This window comes from Agelaius tricolor, unplaced genomic scaffold, assembly GCF_023055355.1.
Source record: "Agelaius tricolor isolate 1412-34295 unplaced genomic scaffold, bAgeTri1.0.p SCAF_96, whole genome shotgun sequence".
Classification (NCBI taxonomy): Eukaryota; Metazoa; Chordata; class Aves; order Passeriformes; family Icteridae; genus Agelaius; species Agelaius tricolor.
The window spans coordinates 443970-470830 of NW_027269356.1; the positions used below are offsets into that span (position 1 = coordinate 443970).

Sequence of the window (26861 nt, forward strand, 5' to 3'; positions counted from 1 at the left end):
CCCCGTGTGGGGCTGACCCCACTCCCCATCCCCTTTTCCCCCCATGTGGGGCTGACCCCATTTCCCATCCCCTTTTCCCCCCATGTGGGGCTGACCCCATTTCCGGTCCCCTTTCCCCCAGGACCGTGGTGATGCCCATTGCCCACGAGTTCTGCCCCGACGTGGTGCTGGTGTCGGCCGGATTCGACGCAGCCGAGGGCCACCCGCCCCCCCTGGGGGGCTACAAAGTCTCTGCCAAGTGTAAGGAGGTGGCTCAGGGTGGGCTGGGACCCCCTTGGGGTCAGGTGTCCCCCCTTGGGGTGGGGTGTCCCCCTCCCACCCAGGCTGGGACCCCCGGGAAGGGGCAGCCACTCCTGGGGGAGCCATGGGAGATTTTGGGGTTGGGTTTGGGCAGGGGGAGGTGACATTCCTGGTGTCCCACAGGTTTGGGCAGGGGGAGGTGACACTCCTGGTGTCCCACAGGTTTTGGCTACATGACCAAGCAGCTGATGAGCCTGGCAGGGGGGGCCGTGGTGCTGGCACTGGAGGGGGGGCACGACCTCACGGCCATTTGTGACGCGTCCGAGGCCTGCGTGTCCGCCCTGCTGGGCCACGAGGTGAGAGCCAGGCTGGACTGGCACTGACCCTGTGCCACTGCCCTGGCCTGGGCACAGCCCCCCATGAACCTCCCATGTCCCCCAGTGCCACCACCCTCCATGTCCCCCGTGTCCCCCACAGCCGGAGCCACTCCCCGAGGACAGCCTGAGGCAGAAGCCCAACGCCAACGCCGTGCGCTCCCTGGAGGCCGTGATCCAGGTCCAGAGTGAGTGGAAACCTGGGACACCCCTGTCCTGGGACACCCCTGTCCTGGGACACCCCTAACCTGGGTTATCCCTAACCTGGGTTATCCCTGTCCGGAGCCACCCCTAACCTGGGACACCCTGTCCCGGGCTATCCTTATCCTGTATCCCTGTCCCTGGCTATCCTGGGCTATCCCTGTCCCGGTGTCCCCAGCCCCGCTGTCCCCTCCCACAGGTAGATACTGGGTGGCCGTGCAGCGCTTCGCCTCCAAGCTGGGCTGCTCCTTCCTCGAGGCTCAGCACCACGAGGCCGACGAGGTGGAGACGGTCACGGCCCTGGCGTCGCTCTCGGTGGCCGTGATGGTGGAGAAGAGGTGACATTCCTGGGACTACCCTGTGCCAGGGGGGTGGCAGCAGGGCAGGGCAGTGTCCCCACCCTGGATGAGGCTCTGGGCTCCTGGGAGCCCCGTGCTGGGCTCATCCCAAATGGAAACCCAACCAAACCCTCCTGCCTGGGGGTGGGGGTGTCAGCCCTGCCAGCAGCGTCCCCTCCTGTCCCCTCCCTGTGTCACAGCCGTGGGATGTGGCCCCTCATGTGTCCGGTTCCCTCGCAGGGCACAGGAGGAGCCCATGGAGCAGGAGGAGCCCATGAACCAGTGACGCTTGGGGACATTCCCGGCGTGGCCGGAGCCCCCGAAGATCCCGATCCCGTTCGTCCCCCTCGCTCCCGAGGCCCTGGGTGGGCCTGGACTCCTGGAAGGGACATTCCCACATCCAACAGGACGGGAGCACGGAGAGCCCCGAGCCTGGACTGTGCCCAAAGCACCCCCCCCCCCCCCCAATTTTGGGACCCCTCGAGGGGGTGAAGCCCCCCCAGCCCTGCGGCACTGACCCCCCCATCCCGGGACCCTCCTCAGCGGGAAGGGCCGGACGTTGGGATGGACGCTCAGACCACCCTGGGGACAGCTCCCAGAGCCCAGGAGGAGCATCCTGGGGTTTGCTCCAGGGGATGGGATCCCTGTGCCCTCTCCAGAGGGTCCCTGGCTCCTCTCACCCTGCTGGGGCACAGGGACAGAGTGGCAGGGACAGGGCTGGCAGCTCGGAAGCGTCCCCAGGAAAGTTTAGGGCATCCCAAGGAAGGTTTGGAGGTCCTCAAGGAAGGTTTGGGGCACCCCAAGGAAGATATGGAGCACCCCAAGGAAGATTTGGAGCATCCCAAGGAAAGTTTGGAGCTCCCCAAGGAAGATTTGGAGCATCCCAAGGAAAGTTTGGCGCTTCCCAAGGAAGATTTGGATCCTCCCAAGGAATGTCTGGAGCCCCCCAAGGAATGTCTGGAGCCCCCCAAGGAAGATCTGGAGCCCCCCAAGGAATGTCTGGAGTCCCCCCAGCGAGGACAGAGCGGGGCCGGGTGCGGGCAGTGCCCGGGGGTCCCCCCTGCCCTCGCTGCCCCCTGCCCCAGTTTGCACTATGGACCCTGCCAGCCCTGATGTGAACCCCACTCCTCTTCCTGGGGGAATTTTGGGTGCCTCGAGCCCCTTCCAGCCCCCCGAGGCCCTGGCTGGGTGGGGGTCCAGCCCCTGAGCCCCTCCCCAGCCCAGGCTCCCCAATTCCCACTGGGGATCCCCCAGGGATGCCCAAACCCCCTCGGTCCTGTCCCCATCCCTGTCCCTGACCTGGGGTGACAGGGGCAGATCCAGAGCCTCCAACCCGAGGCTTCCACCCCAATTTCCCCTTTCCCATTTCCCCAAAAGCCTTCCCTGCACCCTGAGGGGCCCCAGGAGCAGGCCCTGTCCCGGGGCTCTGGGGACAGAGGGGACACAGCCCTGGGGACAGAGGGGACACAGCCCGGGCTGAGCTGGGCGTGGGGAAGCTCCGGCCGCGGTGGCGGGAGGAGATTTTGTATAAAAACAAAACAAAACAAAACAAAAAAAAAGAAATTTTAAAAGAAAAAAGAGGAATCAAAACCCTTGGTGTGGCTCAGGGTGGGGGTCCTTGGGTGGAGGGGGGTGGAGGGACCTCCCAAGCTCCATCCTGCTGGAATTTACCAGGAGGAATCCACCATGCACAGGATGATGTTTTCCTCATTTTAAGGGTTTTTGGCTCATTTTAAAGTTTTTTTTTTTTTTTCATTTAAAATGCAGGGATTTTTTTTTAACAAACAAGATGCACCAAAATACTTGAAAATATTCTTTTAAAAATATATTTCACCTTTAAAAAAAAAAAATTGGTTGGAAGCTGGAGTCTCACTCCACAGATAAGTTTTTGCCCTTTATTTTTCAAGCACAATTTATTATTTTTTGAAAGAAGATTTTAAGTTCTGAAGCCGATTTTGTTTCTCAGCTGTAAAATCCTTCCCATGAGGCACCGAACGAAGCCACCACAGCCTTGTTTTTAACAGAACTCTGATTTTTTTTAAGCACCTCCAGGTTTTTTTGAAGGCTGCAGTCGACTCCCCAGAGCAGGGAATCCACTCCCACTGCACATAAAAATTGGGAATTGGGTAGGAAAAGTCACTCTGGGCCTTCCCGTGGCTCCTCCGTGGATTCTCTGGTGCGCCCCAAACCTGATCACAACTGGAATTCCTCTCCCATGGAATATTTGGGGGCTCAGGTCTGTTGCAGCCTCCCTGGAAGGGATTTCCCCCCCTCTTTTTTCTGCTGTAACAGGCAAAAAAACTGATTTTTTTTTTTCCTTATTCCAATAAAAGCGGCCCAGCCGAGGGAGGTGCAGGGGGGAGCCGGCAGCACCATTCCCTAGGGAAAACAAGGATTGAACCCTGGAAAATTCCCCTTGGGCTTTATTGGGGTCATTTTGGACACCCCAAAATCTCCATCGTCCTTTCCCCACACCCCCAAAAGATCCCAAACCCGTTCACAGAGTTCCCAAAACGGCTCCAAAATCCCAAAATTCCCAACGGCTCCGTCTCCAGCTTTGATAAATCCCGAGGAATTGGGAGCTTCCACCGGGGCTTTGATGAGGCCCATCCGTGGGGCAGGGGGTGCCTGGGGGGTTCAGCAGCCCCCAGATCCCCCCAAATCCTCATCATCCATGGGAACACAATCCATGGGATCGTCCCGGCGTGGAGCCTCCGGAGCGGGATGAAAGTGGGGGGACCCCCGAGGTCCTTGGGGGGCTCCAGCCCTTCCCCTTCTCCTCATCCTGGAGGAATTTTCCTGCTCGAGGCAGCTCCAGGAAGGGCTCGGCTTCCCAGCGGTCCCGCAGGAGGAAATTGGGATCTGGGGGTTCCTTACCTGCGAGCCCACAATAAATCACAGCCCTGAGTTCCTCCAGAGCATCTGAACCGACTCAAACCTGCTCCTGCTGCGGCTCCCTCGGGCTCATCCCTAAAGTTTTTGGGGTCCCTGGGGCTGTCAGGGGTTTGGGGGTCATTCCCTCCTCTCTCCAGGGAGGTTCCTGTGGAGTTTTGGGTGCTGGAGCTGCTTCCATCGAGGCGGAGACCTGGGGGGAGACAGTGGGGTCAGGCTGGGCTCAGCTTCCCAAAATCCTACAAATCCATGCCCTGGAGCCAGCAGGTTTATTCCATCCCCTCCCACTTTGTCTCTGGCTTTTTCCTCCTCACCGAGAGCTTCCCCTCTCTGGAGAGGAGCCTGGGAAGGGATAAATCAAATCCTCCAGGAATTCGGCCCCGGGAAGGGCTGAGGATAGAGGGGAAAATCCCCCAAAGGCCGAGGTGTGAGCCCTTGGAATGGGTGATGGGCACATCCAGGGGCTCGAGCACAATGAGCAGCCAAAATTCCAGAGTCATGGCCAGGCAGGACCATCCCAACCCAGCCCATGGGAAAATGGATCAGCTCCCTGAGCCCAGCGAGCTCTGATCCCAAGAAAACCCCTCCGGTGGGATTTTGGGAGCCTCTGGAGGGTTGGAGAAGGTTTAACACCCAAAACCCTCCCGGGGGGACTCCAGGGCTGCCCGAGGGCTGTGGGAGCTTTGGGAGGAGCCCAGCGCTGCAGGATTTGGGATGGAGAAGCTCATGGAGCTCCCTCCTCGCCCTCCCTCGGCATCCCCGCCCCAGGAACGGGGGCTGAGGCGGGCACGGGCGCTCCCGCAGCTCCTCCCGCAGCTCCTCCCGCAGCTCCTCCCGCAGCTCCTCGTTCCCCCTCTGCTGCCGGAACCTTCCCTGACAGCCGGGATGAAAAACGGGCTCGTTCCCGAGGCATTCCCGGGGCCCAGGCAGCTCCAGCGAGCTCCTTGCAGGGGCCATAAACCCCGAGATATTTTCTCCTTCCCCAGGGCTGGATCCGTGATTTTCTGTCTGGATTAATTTTAACTAATCCTCAGCAGTGCAGGGACTCTGCCATGGAGAGCAGCTCCGTCCCTCTGGGTGGTTTTTTCTGTATTTAGTGAAAATGTGGAGGTTTTTGATGGAAAAACGAACCCAGCAGCTCTGGTCGTGCCCGTGACAATTCGGGGGATTTTGGGGAATGTCCCACATCCCTCACCGGGGCGGCTCCTCCAACACCTCCCCTTCCACCCCGAGTGAAAACACAGCTCTGGGAAGAGCAGATTTTGGGGAACCCTCCGGCCTCCAAACCTGCTCTGTTCCAGGAGGAAATCCCAGGAGCACCAAATCACCCAGGAACAGATTTCCCGGGATTCCAGCAGCTCCTCACCTCTCCTGAGAACCCAGCCCCAAACTGAGGGTCCCGGACCACCCTGAGCACTTTAACCTGGGGGCTGGATCCACTTTGGAGGGACAGATTTGGGGTGGGAAGGGATCCCTTCTCTCCTGCCCGGCTGCAGAGGGATCCGGGGGGTTTTAAAGCAGCTGGAGATGGATTTCCTGAGCAGGGAAATAATGGGGAATAGGGAACAGGGATGGGAGCTGTTCCCGAGCCCCCCCAGTGCCTCGGAGCAGCGAGAGGTGTTTATAAATAAAAGCAAATGAAGCAGCCGCCAGACAAAGCCGATTCCAGGCGAGAGCAACAGTCCCCAAAGGGAAGATTTATCCAAGGTCTTTCAGGAGAGACAATTAAGTGAGGGCAACGCGAGAGAGGCGATAAATCCAGGGAGACAAATGAAGGGCAAGGAACATCAGCCCTCAGCCTCTCCCCCCGGCAGTTCCAGCTCCCAGCCTCATTTTCTCCTCCAGCAGGGAAAGAAACCATTTTAATGTGCTCAAGACTCTGCCGAGAAAAGCTGAGCCGGGGGAACTTCAAACGTGATTTCTGTTGCCTGAGGGCTCCATCTCTCTTTTTCCCCGGCTGATGTCTCCTGGTTAACAAGGGCACATCCAGCTTTTCCAGCCCCCTTTGATATTTAATAGGCTGAGTTCCACCATCCAGGGGCTGCTTTCCATTAGGAAATCCCAACCCCGAGCTCCGGGGTCGTTCTCAGAGCCTCCCCAGCCCGGCACCGCTTCCCCCGCGGCTCTTCCCTGGTTTTGGGGCTTTGCTGGGAGAATCCCCGTCCCTCTCCGTCCCTGCCTGGCTGGGATTGTTCACCGGGACCCCAAAACGCCGCAGGCTTGCCCGGGGAGCACGATTCCCTCCCCAGCTGGAGGATGCAGGCGCGGAGACGCTCGGGGTGGATTTTAACGGGAATGATGATCCCGCTGTGCTCACGGGAGCTCTCCAAAGTGACTGAAGGGTCTTTAATCCCTCTGTTTATCCCTCGGTTCTGCCAAGAACTCGGCTTAAATAAACAGCTCTGGGAGCCGCGTCGGGTTCCGCACACAGAGGGAGCAAAAATGGGTCTGGGGGTGCTGGGGAGGGGGCTCAGCCTCCCCCACCTCCCCAGGGCAAAGGGATTTTAGTCAGGCTTTGTAAAATTCGGGATGAGGTCGAGCCAGGCAGCTTCCCTGTCTTTGGGGAGAGCCCCCACAACACCCCCAAAACCGGAGAATCCAACCCCAAAGTGCCAAACCCAGAAGGGGGTGCCCAGAAGAGGGTGAGGGGTCCGGGGGGCACGGGGGGCTCAGCATCCCCACTGGTCCTGGTGGATTTTGGGCATCCCAAAGTGAGGACAAGGGGCCACCCGCTCCTCCTCTGGCCAGCCCCGAGGGGAGGTGACCCGGCAAGGACAGGATTTAATGTCTGAAACAACAGGGTCTGCCCCTAAAAATTGATATTTTTACGTGAATTTAACAAAATGCCAGATTTCCTGCTGGCTGGGAGGGATCTGGCTGGCAAAGGGAGTCTCAAGGTGGCCCATCCTGAAAGGAAATCATCCCCTGGGAGATGCTCGGCACCCCGAGCCAGCCCTGGCACCTCCACAGCCTCGAGTTCGGGGCTGTTCAGTGCCTGAGGAGAGGCAGGAGGAGCCCAGGTCCTGTCTGGGGGCAGCGGGGCCCCTCGGGAGCCGGGCTCCCGTGAGGCATCCCCGGAGCTCCTGGCTCAGGAATGTCCTCTGGAACTTTCTGTTCCTGCTCTGCGGGAAGTGCCGGCGCCTCGTTGACCCCGCTCCTCCCATTCCCGATTCCTCCCAGCCCTAAAACTCTGAATTTTGGGTTATTCCCCTCTCAGCATCCTGAGCTGAGTCCATCAGATTTCCCCACACAGTGCAGGATTCCCATGGATCCAACGGGATCACGGATCCCATCCTGAGTGCAGAGCTCTGGGAGAGGAGCAGGGGAAGCCAGGCAGGCTGCAGGACACGAGGCCACCCCAGGGCAGGGCGGGTTTGACACCTCAGCAGCTCCAGCAAGACCAGGATGGGATTTGGGAATAAATCAGATTTTTAAAACCCCCTTTGGAACCTTTCCTACCCCTGCTGAGTGGGATCAGCTTGGGAACCGCCACCTCCTCCCGCTCTGGAGTCTGCTGGGACAAATCCCTCGTCCCCAGAGCGCCAGGGGGGCGGCCACGATTCCCAGCGGGTGACACGGCGGTGACGCGGCCACACGTACCCGGCTCAGTGCGACGCCGACATGGACCAGGCGCCCTCCATCCTCCACACGGAGAAGGCGTAGCTGAGCCTCTCGTGGGCCAGGAAGTTGCAGCTGGTGGCGACCTTGTGGTCCAGCTCGTCGCTCTGCAGCACCTGGCACAGGAAGTCGATGTAGCGAGCGGCCAACTTGAGCGTCTGGATCTTGCTGAGCTTGTCCGAGGGCAGCGTGGGGATGATCTTGCGCAGCTCGGCGAAGGCGTCGTTGAGGGACTGGGTGCGCTGGCGCTCCCGCACGTTGGCGATGACGCGCTGGGCGTGGGCGTCCTCGGGGGGCTGCGGGGCCGGGCTGCGCCGGCTGCGCTTGCCCTGAGCCTCGGGGGCTCCGCCAGGGCCCTGCCCGCGCTTGCGGCCGCTCTTCCTGGGCAGCCGCTCGGCCTCGTCCTCGCTGGTGGCCGCGCTGCCCTCGGGGGACTCCGGGGAAAGGTTTTCCTCCTTCATCTCCTCGGCTCCCCGGGCTCCCGAGGCGCGGCCCGGAGCATTCGCCCTGGGGCTCCCCGGGCGCCCCAAGCCCCGCAGAGCCCTCCAAGGAGCTCCTTGGCTTTTCCTTTGGGCCAGGAGAGGAGGGCTCTGGGATGACTTCGGGAACGGCTCCTGCTGATAGGGCGAGCGGGGCGGGGGCGGACCAGGCGCAGACCAATGCAGGGGAACGCCAGCGGCTCTGGAGCTTATGGGTTCCAGATTTCCTCTCTCCCTCCCCACCGCCACCCCGAGCCCTCCGGCACAGATGCTCCGGCTGCCGCCCGGATGTCAGGGACGTTCTCGGTGCCAAGGGAGCCCCAGCCATGGAGCTCGGCGGTGGCTTTGGGGGGTTTTTAAAATGATCTTTCAACCCAGTTGACCCCACAAAGAAATATCCCCTTGTTTGGGGTGGAGGAGGAGACTTTCACCTGTGACAGAGCCAGGTGGGGATGTGGAGCCACAGGGGTTGCAATGAGCGGGTCAGGAACTCCCAAAACCCAAAGGAAGAAGGAACCAAAGGGAGATCGGCATTCGTAGGGCTCTTGAGGAAAGGCTTCGGTCAAAATGAGCTTGAGTTTGTGTCCATTTGTCCATCCACCAGGCCATTTGTCCATCCATCCATCTGCCCATCCATCCATCCATCCATCCATCCATCCATCCATCCCCCTCATCTCCCTCATCACCCTCATCCATCACCAAATTCCTGTCAAGTAAATCCAGCGGCTCCTGGGTGGAAGTGGAAAAGGAAGAGGAACAGGAAATGGAAGAGGAAGGGGAGCAGGAAGAAGAAGGGGAAGGGCAGGACCTCTCTGCTCTCTGGGAATGCCCCAGGAGGACGGGACTGGGGCCGGATCCGGAGCCCCCTGCTCCTGCAGTGCTGCCGAGGGCTGGGGAGCTGCCACCACCAGCTCCAGCTGAGGCTCGGCCTGTGCCTGGCCTTTATTCCTTCATTAATTCTTCTCTTTTTTTTTCTTTTTTTTTTTATTGTTTTCCTTTTAAAAGAAAATAAAATTGAATTGAATTTCGCCAGGAGAAGGGTTCTGGCCGGGGGAGGGGAGGTTTGGGATCGGGGCTGGGATCCCGGAGCGAAGGGAGGAACACAATGAGCTTTGAAGTGCAGGAAGGAGCAGCCCCACACCCCAAGGGGCTTTTGTCCCCACATTTGGAGGGGTTGTGGTTTTTCCCTCAAACATTTCAATTTGTTCTTTCAGTGAGTGTTTTTTTGGGAGGATATTCATCCAAACTTCTCATGGAAAGGTCACGAGGCACCAAAGTGGTTTCAATAACTCCTCCAGCTCGCTGGGGGTTTTTCTGGTGCTGCTTTTGACACATCGGGGAAAATTTCAAGCCTTAAAGAAAAAGAAAACAACTGAGCCAAGCCCAGCTCACTTGACTCAGGGAGAAGTCACCAGATGGGAGATTTGAATTCCCAATTCCCACCAATTCCTGGCCCCTCTGGACACGTCCCCTCCTGGCTTCCCTCTACCCCCTCACATCCATCGCCCCCCAGGAGGATTTTGGGGGGTTTTTGGGGGAATCTCCTCCCAGGGGACAAGGGGCAGGACAGCAGGAAACAGCCTCGAGTGGTGCCACCAAGGGTTTAGGTTGGACGTTGGGAAAATTCCTTGTGGGCAGGACCCTCCAGCCCAGGGCAGGGGTGGGGTCCCCATTCCTGGGGGGTTTCAAAGTGGAGGTGGCACTTGGGGACATGGTCAGGGTGGCCTTGGCAGTGCTGGGGAAGCATTTGGTGCTCTCAGAGGGTTTTGTTTTGCTTTGTTTTGAGATTTTCTTTCCAAGCTCCTTTTCTTTGTTCCGGAGGACAAAAATAATCCCCGTTTCATCCCGCATGAAGGGAAAAAAAAAAAAAAACCCCAACAAAAAAGAAGAGGATAACGCTGATAAATGGGGAAGATGAAAGGGAGCTGGGAACAGCCGCTGCCCCTGCAGGCCGGGAAGCGCCTTGAGACCCGCAGGTTTTTCCAGTTACGGCGGCCCCGAGTGGAAACAGCTGCGGGGCGGCCAAAACCGCGCAGCATCCCCGCCCGTGTGGTTGCCGCAGCAACCGCGGGGAATTTGGGGCGCCGGGATCGGGCCGGGAAGGGGAACCCGCGGGGCTTTGATCCCGGCTGATGGATGGAGGCCCCGCCATCCTTTCCCCAGCACGGTGACCTCGCGCTCCTGGAAGGCGCCGGGGTCTGTCAGAACGCGGAGCTGGAGGTGGAACGGGGGGCCAGGGGGTCCCGGGGGTTCCTGGGAGGGATCCCAGAGTTTTCCTGTGGGATGGGGTCGGGATGAGCCACGGGAGGGACCCCACGGGTGCTGCCCCCCATGCCTGGGCTGGGCCCATCCTGTTCCACTTAATTCCGACACGTGAAAGTTTCTTCTCCCTTTTCTCCCCCATCTGCTCCCATCTGGCCATCAAAGCAGCCAGGAACTGTCCTGAGCTCTCCCAGCATGGAGCTGGGAATGTTGGGAATGTTGGAAATGCTGGGATGAGCCCCTCTGAGCCCTTCCTGACCTCCAGAGCTGCCCTTGGGTCGGCACCGACCCTGAATTCCTGCCATGGATCCTTCAGGATCCTGCTGAGGAGAAAAGGTCCCCAGGAGCTTCTCCCATTTCCTCCAGGTCTCTCCTCCTGCTTTGTCCCCCCGGAGCTCCCCAGGGAGGAGTCCCCAGGGGCTGGGGATGGGGACAGGAGGGACAAACAAGGATTCCTGGGAAATGGGAGCAAGGGAACTCTGCAGGCCAGGAAGGGAACGGGAAGGAGGGAGCGGGAGCTGCTGTCCTGCACCTCGGGAGCGAATCAAAACCCCTGGGAGTGTCCAAGGCTGGGCTGGGATCCTCCAGCATCCAACTCCTGGGCACCTCTGGCACCTCTGACTCCAGTTCCAGGCATCCAGAGGAGCATCCATGCCCTTTGTCTCCCCACTCTCTCCTGCACATGATCCCCAATCCCAATAAAAATCCCAATAAAAACCCCAACAAGGCCAGAAAATTAGATAATTTTTCCTCCCTCAATGCACTGAACCTGGTTCACTTTAAAGGGAATTGGATTTGGGAAAATCTGTGTGGTTTGTGTGCAGAGAGCTGGGGCAGATCCAGAAAAAATCCCAAAAACTCCATCCCGCCCTCGGCCTGCCCCACGCTGAGCCACAGGATCCTCTGGTGGAGCATCAGCTCAGGAATTTGTGGGAATCAGCACCCGCTCAAGAATTTGTGGGAAAGAGGAGTCCAGGAGTGCCCTTAGCAACCAGACAAACATTTGTGGGGGTTCTGTTCCATCCTGGAGGGAAAAACCCTCTGGAAAAATCCAGGAATGGCGGTGTTGGGAGGGCAGGAGGTGAATTTGCCCCAGGGGTCCCTTCCCAGAAGATCTTCCCCATGGAGCAGACCTTGGATGCTGCTCCCACACAAACTCATCCCTCATGCTCCTGCTCACAGCAAACCTGACCGGAATTTGGGGTTGGGAACTGGGAGGAAGCAAAAATGGGAACAAAATTTGGGGTTTTTTTATCCCGGGGGCAACCAGAGCTGGGTCCCATCCAGGGGAAGAGGGAGACACTCTGGAGAACCTGCAGTAAATCCCAGTTTTCCTTGGGATGTTATCCAAGAGAAGCAGAGCCTGTGAGCGGGATGGGGATGTGGAGAGGAGAGACGGGTGGAGGGATGGAGGGATGGGTGGATGGATGGATGGATGATGGATGGATGATGGATGGATGGATGGATGGATGGATGGATGGATGGATGATGGATGGATGGATGGATTCATGGATGGATGGATAGATGGATCCATAGGTTCCACAGATGGATCCATGGAGGGATGGAACCACATCCCAGAGGAACGCTGAATTATTTCTGTGGGATTTCTGTGAGATCCCTCAGAGCTGCCTCCAGTTCCTGCCTCTCTGCTGGACCAAACTGGAGCCCAAAGGGGGCTCAGAAAAGCCCCTGGAGCTGCAAACCACGCCCAGAGCCACTGCCCATGGATGTCCCCAGCCCCTCAGACCATCCAGGGTAGGGGTTCCTGGCAGGAGCAGGGCAAGGACCCCACTGTCCCAGAGCTCTCCCCATCCCAGAGCCGCCCCCACCCCCTCGCAGCCCCGCAGCACATCTGGGACACCCCTGGAGCCTTCAAAGCCGTGTCTGGGGAGAGACGAAAGGCCCGGCTCAACTCCTGGCCGGAGATGAAAGGAAAGCTCTCCCTCGGCGGCTGGAACGAGTTCGCGGTGCTCCGGAGCGGGGCTGCAGGGGCCCATTTCCTGCCCGCCTTTCCAGAGGGACTCCGCAGCACATTCCCGGGGTGGCCAAGCCCGAGAGGGCTCCGGGCTGCCCGAGGGGCTCCCGGGATGCTCCGTGGGCTGGGGGGGATGAGGGGCAGTGGGACGGGGAGGGAAAAGCTCCTCCAGGACCAGCCCGGGGCGGGGGAGCGGCTGCCGGGCGGATGCGAGCGACAGATTTTCCTCATTTCGTCCCAGGAAATTCTATTCCGATTAAAAGGCGTTTGATCTGCGCGGAGCGGGCGGGGGGAGGCCGGGCTGGGGTTGGGTTTCTCTGCCATTGTTGGGCTTTATGGGGGTTTGGGAAGCGGCTCAAAGCTCCCAGGATTTCGCGGCTGCAGGATGCGGAGTTGAATTTTGGGGTTTGTGAAAAGGTGGAGGAGGAAGGGATGGAGCCATGAGCGTCCCAGGGCTCCTCCTCTGCCGGTTTTCCAAAGGGTTGATCCCTCTCCATCAGGGAAGGGGAATCCTGCAGCTCCTCACCCCCTCCATCACCAGGAATTAAAGGAATAGAAGGGTTCTTCCCAGGCTGCAGAAATGTCCCAGTGTCCTGGGGACTTGGGGGTTCTCAGGGGGACCCTGGGGTCTTGTGGAATTTGGGAAGGAGTGAAGGGAAGCAGGGACCCTTCCTTGGGAAGTGGTTCCAGCCCAGCTCCAGGCTGGGAAGGAGCAGAGGGACCCCCAGAGGGGCCGGGACCCCACGATGACCCCTTTGCCTTGGCCCCTTTGGGCTCTCCACAAACCCCAAACCCCATCCTGAAGGCTCTTCCCAGCTATCCCAGCCTGGGGATTTTCAGCCTCCTCATTAAGCACTGGGCCCATATTGAATCGTTTTATCCCTTTGGTTGCTCTCCAAGCTGAGAATTGTCCTAAAAATAACCATTCCCAGTTCTGTGTGTGATGTTCCCCCCGCTTCTCCCAGCCCCTGGCTCCGTCCCAGCTCCCCCAGCTCCGGTGAGTTCATCCTGACACCAAAACTGCTCCGCTGGGGATCTCTAATCCCAGAGCTGCTCTCACCCAAAGCCCGGCTGGAGCACGAGGATTCCCTCGGCAATGGCAGCAGACTGGGCTTGTGTCCGAGCGTCCGGCGCTCTCCCAGCTGGACACGGCCCTGGGAGCCAGGACACTCCTCTGGGATTCCTGGCTCCAGCCCCAAGCTCCTCCTCAGGGACTCTTCCAGATCCCCAGGATGCCGTGAGTGAGGTGGAATTTGGGGGATTTTCTGATTTTTCCCAGCTGGGGAACAAAGGGCAAATCCAGGCTGAGCCAGCGCCGTGTCCAGGGAGCAGGGACACCACGTGTGGTGACATCCCCGTGTCCTGGAAGGTTTGGGACACACTCCTGTCCGTGCCTGTGCACTTCACCCTTCTAGCTCCAATGCCCAGGGAATGGCACAGACTTCCAGGGGAAGGATTCCCTGGGAACAGCAACCTGCAGGTCCCTTTAGGTCTGTCCCCAAGCCCAGCCTGTCCCCAAGGCCAGCACCACCCTCTGGAAGGCCCAGGACCCCTCTGCTGCAGCCCCAGAGCCACTCTGGGGACACCCAGCCAGGATTGGTGTCCCTGCACACGAGGACAGTGTCCCCAGCACCTTCCTCCCCCCAAAGCCACCTGGAGGGTCCCCAGCCCCACGAGGCTCATCCGGAGCCTTTGAGGCGCCGCTTCCGCCCTCGCCACATCTTGAGAGCAGATTGGGAAAATGCAAAAAACCTGTGCTTCCCCTCTGGGTGCCTTTGAATCCCTCCACGGGCAGGAAAAGTGGGACTGGAGCCACTGCTGGACCTTGGGAGGTGCTGAGACCCCCCCAGTGGGAGCCACAAGGGCCCTCCATGACCCTAAATACCCCCCAAAATCCAGCAGAGGCTCCCCAGTTCCTGAAGATTCCTCAGGCTGCCCAGCATTAGGGAGTGAGGAATGCTGCAAAGGGAAAAATGGGCAATTCCATGAAAAATGGGGCTGGGAAAGGCTGGTGCAGGCAGAGAATGGGGTGGGGTGGCTGGGACTTTGTGGGGGCTGTGGGGAGAGAAGGGGTCAGGGCAAGGGGATGGGTTTGACTCTCCTGGGAAGTTTTTGGAGCCACCAGGGCCTCTGTCCTCCCCTGTCCCAGTGCCAGGGGACGGGAATTCCAGCTGGGATCCTTCCCTCACCCCAGGGCTGGGTCCTTGTGGGGACTTGGGTCACCCCTGCAGGGCCACGCTGAGCTCCTTGGTGGCCCCCAGGCACAGGGATGTCGCTGTTTTGGGGATGTCCCCGGTTTTGGGGTGTCCCAGGTGGTTTTGGGGTGTCCCAGGTGGTTTTGGGGTCTCGCTCGCCCCCCCCAGCCCGGGCTGTGCCACTGCCGCCCTCTGGCGGCTCCTGCGGGCCCTGCACCCGGTGTCCCCAGGGTGTCCCCAATGTGTCCCCTCCCCTGGACCCCACTCCGTGGTCAGTGATGGGATTGGGATGGGACTGGGAATGGGAACTCACTCGGGGCTGGCCCCAAAGCCCCCCTGACGCCCCCCTGCCCCTCACCCGTTTCCAAAGAAAAGGGATGGAATCATCAGCACTTCCCCAAAAATCCCTTTGGGATGAAATCCCCGAGTCCCAAGGGATTTGTGAGGGGAAAATCCACCTCAGACTCCCTGTGGATGAGGAAGTGAGGGGTTGAACACTCCCCATCACCCCAAAAGGGGCCATTCCCACCCGTCCTTCCCAGGATCCCAGGGAACTCCAGTGCAGCCAGGCTGGTGAGGGAGGGCTGTATTTGTGGTGGCACACGGTGACAGCAAGGGTGGCACCGAGCCCGGCACCCCCGAGGTGCAAACCAGAAGGAATCCATGTAAAAATAGAGGGAATATTTACACACAGCATCCTTTAAAAAGCTGGGATGTGGGGTGGAAACTCCAGGGCTAGAACACGGCCCAGGGCTGGGTTTAGGGACTCCAGCACGTCACAGCCTCACCCCAAAGCTGCTCCTCAATCCCTGGGGCCACCTGAGCAGCCTCTGTCCCCTCCCCTCTCCTCCTGCTTCCACAAAAATATTTTCTCCTTACTTTTTTCCCCAGGAATCCTCTCCCTGAGGCTCAGGCAGGTCAAACCTTGGCCCTGTGCCCCTTTCCCCCCAAACACCTTTTCCCTACACCTGCTGCTGCAACATCAAGCATTAAATACAGCATTTATGGTTAAACATGGGACCCCCATTCCTTTTGAAAACCAGCCTGGGGAGCAGCCAGGGGCAGCATCCCCAGCCCTGGGAGCTTTGGGATGAGCTGAGCTCTGCCAGGAGCAGCATCCCCAGCCCTGGGAGCTTTGGGATGAGCTTTGGGATGAGCTTTGGGATGAGCTGAGCTCTGCCAGGAGCAGCATCCCCAGCCCTGGGAGCTTTGGGATGAGCTGTGCTCTGCCAGGGGCAGCATCCCCAGCCCTGGGAGCTTTGGGATGAGCTTTGCTCTGCCAGGAGCAGCATCCCCAGCCCTGGGAGCTTTGGGATGAGCTTTGCTCTGCCAGGAGCAGCATCCCCAGCCCTGGGAGCTTTGGGATGAGCTTTGGGATGAGCTTTGGGATGAGCTTTGGGATGAGCTTTGCTCTGCAGGCGCAGCATTCCAAGCCCTGGGAGCTTTGGGATGAGCTTTGCTCTGCCAGGAGCAGCATCCCCAGCCCTGGGAGCTTTGGGATGAACTTTGCTCCTCTGCTGCCCCCAAACCCCAAAAGGGTTTCTGTTCTGTTCTGTTCTGTTCTGGACAGGCAGAACCTGGCTGGGAGCTCAGCTGGGCCCTTCCCACGGAGCAGAGAGGGGACACAGGAGCAGGGCAGTGACAAAGGTGGGGACCGCCACCCCTTTGACAGCACGCGGGGCACAGGGAGCCCTTCCCTTCCCCTCCCTTCCCTCCTCCCAGAACGAGCAGCGATGAGTGAGGAAAAGCCAGCAGGAAAAGCCCTCTGTTCTGTTGGGACAGACAGACAGACAGACTGACAGACAGACAGTGTCTGTGCCCACGCCTCTCACACCTTGCCCGGGCGCTCAGAAGTCGCTGAGGATGCTGATGTCGGCGAACTCGGCGCGGTACCGGTGCGAGTAGAGGCTGAGCAGCAGCGCCCACTTGAGCGCCATGAAGCTCCACACACAGGACAGGTAATAGCTCTTGGGGTCAGTCAGGGCTGTGGGGGCAGAAAAAGGGGATTTGGGGGGAATTCGGGGGGAATTCCAGCCCCTGGAAGCTCTGCACAACCCCGGTGCTCCCTGGAATTCCACTGGAATGGGACCATTTCTACGGCTCTGCCAGCCCCACCCCGAACTCGCCTGGTTTGGGGATGGGATTTGTGGGGATTCCTGGGTTTGTGGGGATTCCTGGGATTTGTGGGGATTCCTGGATTTGTGGGGATTCCTGGGATTTGTGGAGATTCCTGGATTTGTGGGGATTCCTGAATTTGTGGGGATTCCTGGGATTTGTGGAGATTCCTGGATTTGTGGGGATTTCTGGATCGTGGGGATTCCTGGATCGTGCGGGTTCTGGGATCTGTGGGAATTCCTGGATTTGTGGGGATTCCTGGGATTTGTGAGGATTCCTGGATTTGTGGGATATTCCTGGATTTGTTGGAATTCCTGGATTTGCTGGAATTCCTGGATTTGTTGGAATTCCTGGATTTTTGGGGATTCTTGGATTATGGGGGTTCTGGGATTTGCGGGAATTCCTGAATTTGTGGAAATTTCTGGATTTGTGAGGATTCCTGGATTTGTGGGGATTCCTGAACTTTTGGGCATTCCTGTATCGTGGGGCTCCCGCATCATGGGAATTCTTGGATCATGGGGGTACCTGGATCGTGGGAATCCATAGATTTCCCTAAAAATTGTGGGGCCAAGACTTTCCCTAACACCCCCAATTTTCTCCCCAAACAGTTTTCCAAGAAAGGCGGGGATGGCAAACATTTGGTTTTCCTTCCAAATCTGTATTTTTAAGGATTCCACACGTGGATTTTCATCCCCTTGCAGCAGGAAAACTCCACGGGAAGTTTCTTTAGGCTGAGCCAAGGGAAGTTTTTGGGGTTGTGACCCCACACAGCTTCTCCACCCCTCCCAGGACAAACCCCGTGGGGCTTCTGAGCAAACAACAAACACAGAAAACCTCCAAGAAAACAACCCCCAAACATTCTCCCTTTGGTCTGGGGCCAAGGAAATCACGGCAGGGATTTGGGGCCATTCCTTGGGGAACCTTCAGGGGTTTGGAACTGGGAATGCTGAGTCAGGGCTTGGAGCTGCTCCAAGAGGGATGGACTCAACCTTTGTCATGGAAACTTGGAAATTCCCAGGTTTTTGGGGGGCTTTGTCATGGAAACTTGGAAATTCCCAGGTTTTTTTTGAGGGGCTTTGTCATGGAAATGAGGAAATTCTCAGGTTTTTCTGGGGGCTTTGTCATGGAAATGAGGCGATTCCAGGTTTTTTGGATGTCACAGCGAGGCAGGGAAATGCGGTGACATCCCTGCAGGCTGTCCCCAAAGGAGGAGGTGGCAGGAGCACCCCCAGGCCTCCCCAGTATTCCCAGTCCCTCCCAGTACTCACACTGGTGCTGGGTGATGGCCAGGGCCAGGAAGGCGCAGAAGCCCAGCCCGGAGAGGGCAGAGAAGAGGATCCCGACGGAGAGGAAGAACCTCAGCCCTTTTAACCAGGTCCTCCAGTAATCCTGCAGGTACATCACATGCGTGATTAGGGCCCAGAGCGCCAGCACACCTGTCCAGGTGACAGCAGGGACATCAGAATGGTACCTATGGCCAGGTAAAACACAGCCCAACCCTCCCAGAACAGCTGGGAACAGCAGCACACCTGTCCAGGTGACAGCAGGGACATCAGAATGGTACCTATGGACAGGTAAAACACAGCCCAACCCTCCCAGAACAGCTGGGAACAGCAGCACACCTGTCCAGGTGGCAGCAGGGACATCAGAACAGCCCCTCCTGCCCACCCCCTCCCTGCAGCTGCCAGGCCCTGCTGCCCCCCTGCCCACATTCCTGCTCAGGACAGGCTGGGTTCCCACCCTGGGAGCCCCATGGGACACCCCCTGACCAATCCCCCCGTGCTGGGGGTCCCCAGGCCGGCAGGAGGGATTTGGGAGCGGGCAGATCCCGTGGCCAGAACTGCAGAGTCATCGCGCCCCAAACTGTGCCAGGGTCTGGTGACAGAGCTGAGGCCTCGAGTTCCCCAAAATCCGCCTCCCCCACTTCCTGCTGCCCCGGGTTCCAGCGCCTTTGAGGCACATTTCAGACAGAAATGGGGAACTTGGGGTTTGGAGTCAGCAAAAAGCTGCTCCCTGCTGAGCCTGCCCGGATGACGCAGCAGAACTGCCCTGAATGCTGAGTCAAGGTTTGCTGCTCCCACCCGACATCGACACCGACATCAACATCGACATCGACACCGACATCGACATCAACATCGACATCAACATCGACATTGACATCAACATCGACATCGACATTGACATCAACATCGACATCGACATCAACATCGACATCAACATCGACATCGACATCGACATTGACATCAACATCGACATCGACATCAACATCGACATCAACATCGACATCAACATCGACATTGACATCAACATCGACATCGACATCAACATCGACATCAACATCGACATCAACATCGACATCAACATCGACATCGACATCAACATCGACATCGCTGCTGCTGCTGCCCCAGCTCCGGGGGGAGAGCAGCACCAGAGCCCCTCGAGCTCCCCTGACCCCGACCCAAACCCTGACCCAAACCCTGATCCAATTCTAATCCAAGCCATGAACCCAAACCTTCACCCAAACCCTGATCCAAACCTGATCCAAACACTGATCCAGTTCCAATCCAAACCCTGACCCAAACCTGATCTAAATCCTCACCCAAACACTGATCCAATTCCAAACCAAATCCTGATCCAATCCCTGACCCAAACCCTGATTCAATTCCAGTCCAAACCCTGACCCAAACTCTGATCCAAACCTGATCCCAACCCTAACCCAAGCCCCAGTCTAAACCCTGACCCAAACCTTGACCCAAACCCCAACCCAAACCCCCATCCAAACCCTGATCCAAACCCCGATCCAAGCCCAATCCAAGCCCTGATCCAAGCCCAATCCAAGCCCTGATCCAAGCCCAATCCAAACCCCAATCCAAGCCCAATCCAAGCCCTGGCCCAGCTCTCCAGAGGCAGCTCTGGGCCAAAGCACCACCTGAAGAACTCAGGGTTTGAAACCCTTTTGACTGGGAAATGAAATACAAGCTGTGACTTCTGAAAGCTTGGGGTGTCTGCCTGCAGGAGCTGCAGGTTCAGAGCTCAGGGACTGCCCCAAATCCAGCCCTCCTGCCCTAAAGCTCCTTGTCCCTAAAGCCTGAGCCAGGGCACAAAACCCCAGAGCAGCAGCAGAGCCTGGACAGCTCCAGTCCCGCCCAAACCCCTCCATAAAAACACAAATCCCCGTGGATTTACCCCAAACCCAGGGCCCTGGAGCAGGAGCTGCTCCATCAGACACAACCCAAGGATTTCCAGCAGGGAATGCGACCCAAATTATCCCAGGATTCAAAAAAAGGGAAAACAGCCCCAAGGAGAGAGGAGCTGGCAGGCACCAGGGCAAGATCAATTCCTGGGTAAAAGACAAAAACCTCCCAGCACCCTTGGAAGGAGCTGAAATAAACCCCAGGAGTTCAAAGCAGGGCTGGGGAACGATTCTCCCCCACCAGAGCCAAATATTTGGATAAAATTTGGGCTGTTTGAGCTCAAGGGAAATGAATTTTCCCTCTCTGCAAACATCCAAACAAAAACTGGGACAAACACAAGGTTTTGTCAGCCTCCTGCTCCTCCTGGAGGGATTCCTCAATCCCAGAGGAGTTTTTTTGGGAATGTTCCACGTGTCACACATGGAAATCCTGGGGAAAAACAACAAATCTGCAGCAGAGGCCAAAAAAAAAATAATCCTCAAAACAAACACAAAAATTTCAGATTTATTCCACAAGGAGCCCCCTAACTCCAGCATTCCTGCAAGGAGCACCCTGATCCCTGCTCCAAACGTGTGGTGATGGCAAAGAAAATGAGGGTAAAAATGAAAAGTAACATTAAAAACCCCTGAAAATGGGGACCAATTCCAAGACTGGGTTTTTTGGGGTTTTTTTTTTCTGTGTGTTTACAAAGCCTTCAGTCCCTTTCCAGCTAAACAATCCCCTTTTATCCACTCCAGCTGCAGCATCAGCTGGAAGGAGCTGAAATCCCCACTCCAACAGGAGCTGGAGCTTTGCCGAGTGAAATTTTGCCATTTCCACGTTTGCCAAACTTTTGCCTCTCCTGGGGGAACCCGGGAGCCTCAGCTGGGTTTGGAACAGGTCAAAAATGGGGGGGATTTCCCTGCCAAAACTGCTGGGGCTCCACGCTGAGATATTTTAGGAAAACAGCCCTGGGAGGAGAGGAACCTTTGGAATATTCTGGGGTTGTACCAGACCCCATGCTCAGCTCCCATTCCTTCCATTTCTCAGGGTGTTTTTATGATTCTCCAAGAGCCTCCCAAGCCCCTGTGGGTGGGTGGAAATGGAATTAAGTCCCTGGGACATAAGGGGTTTCATTCCATAAACAACAGCCCCAGCATTGTTTTCCCTCCATGGTACTTCAGGCTCGAATCAAGTTTTGACTGTAAATAACAGAGAATTAGTGAAATTTAGGGCTAATTCCCAAGCAGGAAAGGTTCTCTGGGAGATAAGGGAAATATCAACAAAGTGATTGCAGAGACAAAGCTGGAGATCCGTCAGAACCAGGAGGAATTCTCCCAGCCAGGAAGCCTGTGGATAAACATCCTCAAACACAGATCCAAAGGCACAGCAGAGGCATTAAAAAATGAGATAAACATGGACCAACAGGCAGAGCTTGGCTTAATCAGGGCACTTTGAGGAGGACCTGCAAATTCCGCTCTCAAAATTCCACTCTCAAAATTCCACTGTCAAAATTCCTCCCTGAGCAAAAACACAGCAGAAAATACCTTCATTTGCTCTTTCTCCTGCATTTCTGGTTCAAGATCCCCCCCCGCCCAGTTTTGTGCCACCCAGCAAAGCAAAGTGTGGGAATTCTCTGCTGAATCCCAGCTCCAGCTGGAATGAAAAGCTTTTTTTTTCTTTTTCTTTTTTTTTCTATTTTTTTTCTTTTGAGGGAGAGGAAGCAGAGACAAGCCCAGCCATGCACCTCGCCCCTGGATCCTTTCTAAATTTTAACTTCACTTTCTACTGTTCGTCTGGCAGGAATTCAGCCAGGGAAGCCCTGGAGCTGCAGGACTCTGTCCTGCTCCACCCCAGTCATTAACCCAGAGCCACAAACCCCCCAAACCTCCCAGATTTCTGGGCACATCAGGCGCAGTTTCACCCCTGAAACCCAAACCCCTCTTCCCGAGGGTCTGCTTCCAGCATTTGGGGAAATCGGGAGGATTTCTTTGCTTCCCTGAAAACTTCAGGCCCCAAGGAAGGGGCTCCTTGGCCCCACCATGGCCCTTACAGCCCCTCAGTGATGAGAAATGGGCTCCTCACATCCCTCACTCCCCTCATGGCTGAGGAAGGGGCTCCTCTCACCCCTCACAGACCCCTCATGGCCGAGGAAGGGGCTCCTCACATCCCTCATTCCCCTCATGGGCTCCTCACATCCCTCACTCCCCTGATGGCTGAGGAAGGGGCTCCTCACTCCCCTCACAGCCCCCTCAGCCACGGGGAAGGGGCTCCTCACATCCCCTCAGTCCTCACAGTCCCCTCATGGCTGAGGAAGGGGCTCCTCGGCCCCACGGCCGCCCTGACCCGGTCCCTCCCTCACGCCGATCCCGCTCAGCCCTCCCGGCCCGGCCCGGTGCCCGCTCGTCCCCCGGGGCCGTACCCCAGAGCCCTCCCGGCCCGGTGCCCGCTCGTCCCCCGGGGCCGTACCCCAGAGCCCTCCCGGCTCGGTGCCCCCTCGTCCCCCCGGGGCCGTACCCCAGAGCCCTCCCGGCCCGGTGCCCGGTGCCCCCTCGCCCCCCGGTGCCGTACCCGAGAGCCCGCCGGCCGCAGCCGTGCCGGGCTGGCGCAGCGCGGGCACCACGCTCCAGGCGCAGAAGGCCGAGAGGCCGCTCAGGGCGCCGAAGGACGCGTAGGCGACACGGAGCGCCAGGGCCCCGTTCAGCGCCATGGCGGCCTCGGCGCGGCCCGCCCACGGCACCGGGACACGCCCCGGGAACGGCGACGGCACCGGGACACGCCTCGGGACACGGCACCGGGACACGCCCCGGGACACGGGACTCGGGGACGGGACGCGGGAACGGGATCGGGACACGCCCCGGGAAGGGGGACAGGACACGGGACACGGCACCGGGACACGCCCCGGGACACGGGACTCGGGGACGGGACGCGGGAACGGGATCGGGACACGCCCCGGGAACGGGACAGTCCCTGGGACACGGTACCGGGACACGGCACCGTCCACCGGGACCTGGACACGCCCACAGACACCGGGACACGCCCACAGACACCGGGACACGCCCACATTACCGGACATGCCCACAGTACCGGGACACGCCCCCCCCCGCCCCGTTCCAGCGCGCCCCCTGGCGGGCGGGAGGACCGAGGAGGGGGCACGAAGGGACGCGGACACCGCGTGGGGGGACACGGGAGGGACCCGGGGGCGTGGGGACACCGCGATCCCGCGGGACGCAGCTGGGGGACACGGGCGGCACCGGCAGGTGGGGAGCGTGTGGCGCTGGGGACATCTCCGAGTGGCTTTCGCTTCCCCCCGGCCCATCCTGTGGGATTGCGGTCTGGGGACACCTCATCAAAATCCTCGAAGACTCTCTGGGGCTTTTCCGTTCCCTTTTCTCCCTTCCCCTTTTTATTTGTTTATTTTTTTAAACATTCTTCCCCTTTCTGAGCCCTTGGCTGGGTCCGGCTCTGCTTCATCCGCGGGGGCAGAAATTTCCAGTGAGGACTGGGGTGAAAATGGGATTTTCCCATCATTAATTAATTGTCCTGCGAGCGCCACGGGGACAGAAATTCGGCTTTTCCCGAATTTCCCGGTTCAGCCTCCCCCAAGAGGATCTTTGGGAGCGGGGAAGCTCGGCTGGGCTGCTCTAGGTGGCAGCAGCCTCCTTCCCTTTCCCGAGCCATTCCCCGCTCTTCATCCGCCTCCCCACCCCTCCTCCTCCTCGTCCTCCATCTCCCTTCCCCCCTCTCCATCCATCCCTGGGTGTCTCCCCCTGGAATTCAGGTTTTGGGGGGGTTGGACAGGGCTTGGAGCGCCCTGGGACGGGGGAATTGTCCCTGTCCTTGGAACGGGACAAGGTTCCTGTTCCTCCACCCAGCCCGCAGCTCCCACCCTGCTGAGGGACCCAAAATTCCACCCAGTTTGACCCAAAATTTCCCCCCAATATGACCCAAAACTCCACCCAGTTTGACCCAAAATTTCCCCCCCAATATGACCCAAAATTCCGCCCCAGTCTGACCCAAAATTCCCCCCCAGTCTGACCCAAAATTTCCCTCCAATTTGATCCAAAATTCCCCTCCATTTTTACCTAAAATTCCCCCCAACTTGACGCAAAATTGCCCCCCAATTTGACTTAAAATTCCACCCAGTTTGACCCAAAATTTCGCCCCAATTTGACCAAATATTCCCCTCCAATTGGACCCAAAACCCCAGTGACATCCCTAAAACTCAGCGACACCCCAAAACCCAGTGACACCCCAAAAACCCCAATGACACCCCAAAAACCCCAATGACACCCCAAAAACCCAGTGAAATCCCAAAAACCCCGTGACACCCTAAGACACAGTGACACCCCAAAACCCTGTGAAACCCCAAAACCCCATGAAAACCCCAAAACCCCATGAAAACCCCAAAACCCCGGCTGTCCTTGCCCAAGGACTCGCAGCTCCCGCCCCGCCGTGGGATTTTGAGCGTAAAAACCTCGAGAGCAGCGAAGCAAAAATTCCATTTCCTGCTGCGGCTGCAGGAATGCGGGAGCGGAACCAGCGGCGTCAGCAGCGCCAGGTGAGATCAGAGATCGGCTCCTCCTCGCCCCGTTCTCCCTCTCACGCCCAATTCCCCCCGGGAATTCGGGGCCGATTTTGTCATCCCGGCTCTGCTGACTCTGCCCGAGCCTTGGAGATGCTCTGGGCTGATTTTTGTGCAGGTGGGAAACGGCTCAGGGCTGAGGAGGGGCGAAGTCTGGGGTTGTTTTTTTGATTTTTTGGGGTGCTTTTTTGTTCTTTTTTGGAGTTTTTTTGGGAGATTTTTTTTTTGGTTTTTCGGGGTTTGTTTCAGGGTGGGTTTTTTGGTTTTCTTGGTTTTGTTTTGTTGGGTTTTTTTTTGTTGGTTTGGCTTTGGGGTTTGTTTTTGTTTTTTTTTTTTTGTTGTTGTATTTTTTTATTTTTTGGTTCATTGGCTGATTGGGTTTTTGTGGGGTTCTTTTGGTTTTTTGGTTTGTTTGGGGTGTTTTTGTTTTTGTTTTCACTTTTTGACCCAAAATTGGCTTCCTCAGCACTGCCCACCTCAGGCACCTGGATTTTCCAAAGGTGGATGGGATGGAAATGAGGATGGGGAGAGGAGGAGAAGGAGGAGGAACCGCTCCAGGTGGGAACAGCGATGTTCCTGCTCCTCCACCCCATCCTGGCCCAGCAGTTCCCACCCTTTTTTTTTCCACTTTTTGACCCAAAATTTGCTCCCCAGCCCCTCGGCACTGCCCACCTCAGGCAGCAGCTCCAGGTGACACCGGGATTTTCCAAAGGTGGATGAGATGGAAATGAGGACAAGAAGAGGAGAAGGAGGAGGAACCGCTCCAGGTGGGAACAGTGATGTTCCTGCTCCTCCAGCCCAGCCCAGCCCAGCCCAGCAGCTCCCACCCGTTTTCTTCATTTTTTGACCCAAAATTGGCTTTCTCAGCACTGCCCACCCCAGGCAGCAGCTCCGGCTGCCACCTGAGGTGACACCTGAGGTGCCACCTGGGTTGCCAGGGCTGTGGACCTTGGCCCCGCTCCCCAGCACCTGTGGCCGGGTTGCCCGGAGCTTTCCCGGTTATTGCTCCTGCCCGAGCCTCGGGAACAGCTGGGAAACAGCCGGATTTACCGGATGAGGGATCCTTCCTCCTCCTCCCTCCTCCTCCTCCTGCCGGGGCTGGAGCTGGGAACAAAAGGAGGAAAATCAGCCGGGATGGGGACAGCCCTGTTTGCTTCCCGACAGCTGGGAACAGCCCGGAGTTCTGTGCTCAGGGTTTGGCCTTGAGGACGTTTTGTTTTGCCCCTTTTAAAGGAACATTTCAGCCATGGGAGGAACTGGGACTGAGACCCCAGAAATGCCAAAGGCCCAAAGGGGAAAGGAAGAGGGAAAAGTTGAGGAAATGGGGAGGTCCCAGCTCGTCCTGGTGTCAAATCCCATCTTTGGGAAAACCAAAGCCCATCTTTGGGAAAACCAAATCCCATCTTTGGGAAAAAGAAACAAATCCCATCTTTGGGAAAACCAAAGCCCATCTTTGGGAAAACCAAATCCCATCTTTGGGAAACAGAAACAAATCCCATCTTTGGGAAAAACAAATCCCATCTTTGGGAAAACCAAAGCCCATCTTTGGGAAAAAGAAACACAAATCCCATCTTTGGGAAAAACAAACAAATCCCACCTCTGGGGAAAACAAATCGCATCTTTGGGAAAAACAAATCCCACCTTTGGGAAAAGCAAATCCCACCTTTGGGAAAAGCATCGCTTTTCTTTCTCCTCTCTCTGGGTTGCTGGTGGGACTCAGTGACCTTAGCGGGCTTTTCCAACCTGAACAATTCCACTTTTTCCACTTTTCCACAGTTTCCTGGCCGCTCGGCTCTTGCTGGACTCAGATCTGAGGCGTCTGCAGCTCCTCGGAGACGCAAATCTGGGAATTGTTTCAGGAAGGAGCCGAGCGGGCACGGAAAGACCGGGAGAACAAGACCCATCACGTTCCCCGGATGATAATGAGGGAATGAAATTAAACCACCTGGGAGACCAAAACTCTCCTTCCTTCCTCCCTTCCTTCCTTCCTCAGCAGCAGCTTCTCCTTCACAGCAGCAATTCCTGCCTGAGCTATCACCCGTGGACGATCCAGAAATGAATCACACCCAGAATTGGGGAACGCAGCTCAGATAATTCCTAAAGCTGTTGTTCCAACCCAATAAAACCCCGTGTAACAACAAGGGGTGTCCCATAATTTGTGTTAATTCCGGAATTGCTGCTAATTCCGGCCCAATTAGGAGATAAAACACGGCGCTGGAGCCGCTTATTAAATTACAAATCATCCCAGCTAAATCCGAGGATTATTTAACACCGAGGGTTTGGGGGAACTGCGCCGGAATAAGGATGTCAGGGGAGCAGGGGCGTTAATCAAAGTAATGAAAACATAAATTAGGGGAGGCTGGGCCAATAAACAGGAAATAAATAGGGTTGGAGGGAGAGAAATACATAAACCA

The 26861-nt window shown here is 57.6% G+C and overlaps 4 protein-coding genes across 9 annotated transcripts in view; 2 read left to right on the top strand and 2 right to left on the bottom strand.

Annotated features, from left to right (window-relative positions):
• HDAC7 (histone deacetylase 7) overlaps positions 1–3476 on the top strand; it is a 59281-nt gene extending 55805 nt beyond the window's left edge. For all 4 annotated transcript variants that reach the window (XM_071418907.1, XM_071418908.1, XM_071418906.1 and 1 more), the window contains 5 exons: positions 122–240; positions 463–596; positions 718–802; positions 1015–1153; positions 1394–3476. In XM_071418907.1, the coding sequence (XP_071275008.1) occupies positions 122–240; positions 463–596; positions 718–802; positions 1015–1153; positions 1394–1439 (523 nt within the window). In that variant the 3' untranslated portion in view covers positions 1440–3476. The remainder of the gene's footprint in view (positions 1–121; positions 241–462; positions 597–717; positions 803–1014; positions 1154–1393) is intronic.
• LOC139585889 (twist-related protein 2-like) lies at positions 3035–8952 on the bottom strand. The gene is made up of 2 exons (XM_071418910.1): positions 7646–8952; positions 3035–4238 (listed from the first exon to the last, which is right to left on the bottom strand). Exon 1 carries the CDS (start codon positions 8122–8124, stop codon positions 7651–7653), a length of 474 nt encoding a protein of 157 aa, XP_071275011.1. The 5' UTR covers positions 8125–8952; the 3' UTR covers positions 3035–4238; positions 7646–7650.
• On the bottom strand, positions 3035–22748 carry SLC48A1 (solute carrier family 48 member 1). 3 transcript variants are annotated; one of them, XM_071418914.1, is made up of 4 exons: positions 22434–22748; positions 17958–18125; positions 16409–16558; positions 3035–4238 (listed from the first exon to the last, which is right to left on the bottom strand). In XM_071418914.1, exons 1-3 carry the CDS (start codon positions 22570–22572, stop codon positions 16422–16424), a joined length of 444 nt encoding a protein of 147 aa, XP_071275015.1. In that variant the 5' UTR covers positions 22573–22748; the 3' UTR covers positions 3035–4238; positions 16409–16421. The 3 variants fall into 3 exon arrangements, with proteins under 3 accessions (XP_071275015.1, XP_071275014.1, XP_071275013.1); XM_071418913.1 differs by lacking the exon at positions 3035–4238 and adding an exon at positions 9100–9494; XM_071418912.1 differs by lacking the exon at positions 3035–4238 and having other exon boundaries at positions 15146–16558.
• On the top strand, positions 22571–26694 carry LOC139585886 (uncharacterized). Its single transcript, XM_071418905.1, has 4 exons — positions 22571–23122; positions 24296–24423; positions 25102–25214; positions 26224–26694. Exons 1-3 carry the CDS (start codon positions 22571–22573, stop codon positions 25139–25141), a joined length of 720 nt encoding a protein of 239 aa, XP_071275006.1. The 3' UTR covers positions 25142–25214; positions 26224–26694.
• Positions 26695–26861: the final 167 nt, after the last annotated feature.

Bases quoted from the DNA above. Each gene is read 5' to 3' on its own strand.
- LOC139585886 (XM_071418905.1), top strand. From the start codon at position 22,571: ATGGCGGCCTCGGCGCGGCCCGCCCACGGCACCGGGACACGCCCCGGG. The intron at 23,123-24,295 runs GTGGGGAGCGTG...TCCTTGCCCAAG, and splicing joins GACACGGGCGGCACCGGCAG to GACTCGCAGCTCCCGCCCCG. The intron at 24,424-25,101 runs GTGAGATCAGAG...TTTGCTCCCCAG, and splicing joins AGCGGCGTCAGCAGCGCCAG to CCCCTCGGCACTGCCCACCT.
- SLC48A1 (XM_071418914.1), bottom strand. From the start codon at position 22,572: ATGGCGCTGAACGGGGCCCTGGCGCTCCGTGTCGCCTACGCGTCCTTC. The intron at 18,126-22,433 runs GTACGGCACCGG...TCACCTGGACAG, and splicing joins TGCGGCCGGCGGGCTCTCGG to GTGTGCTGGCGCTCTGGGCC. The intron at 16,559-17,957 runs GTGAGTACTGGG...CTGCCCCCACAG, and splicing joins GGCCATCACCCAGCACCAGT to CCCTGACTGACCCCAAGAGC.
- LOC139585889 (XM_071418910.1), bottom strand. From the start codon at position 8,124: ATGAAGGAGGAAAACCTTTCCCCGGAGTCCCCCGAGGGCAGCGCGGCC.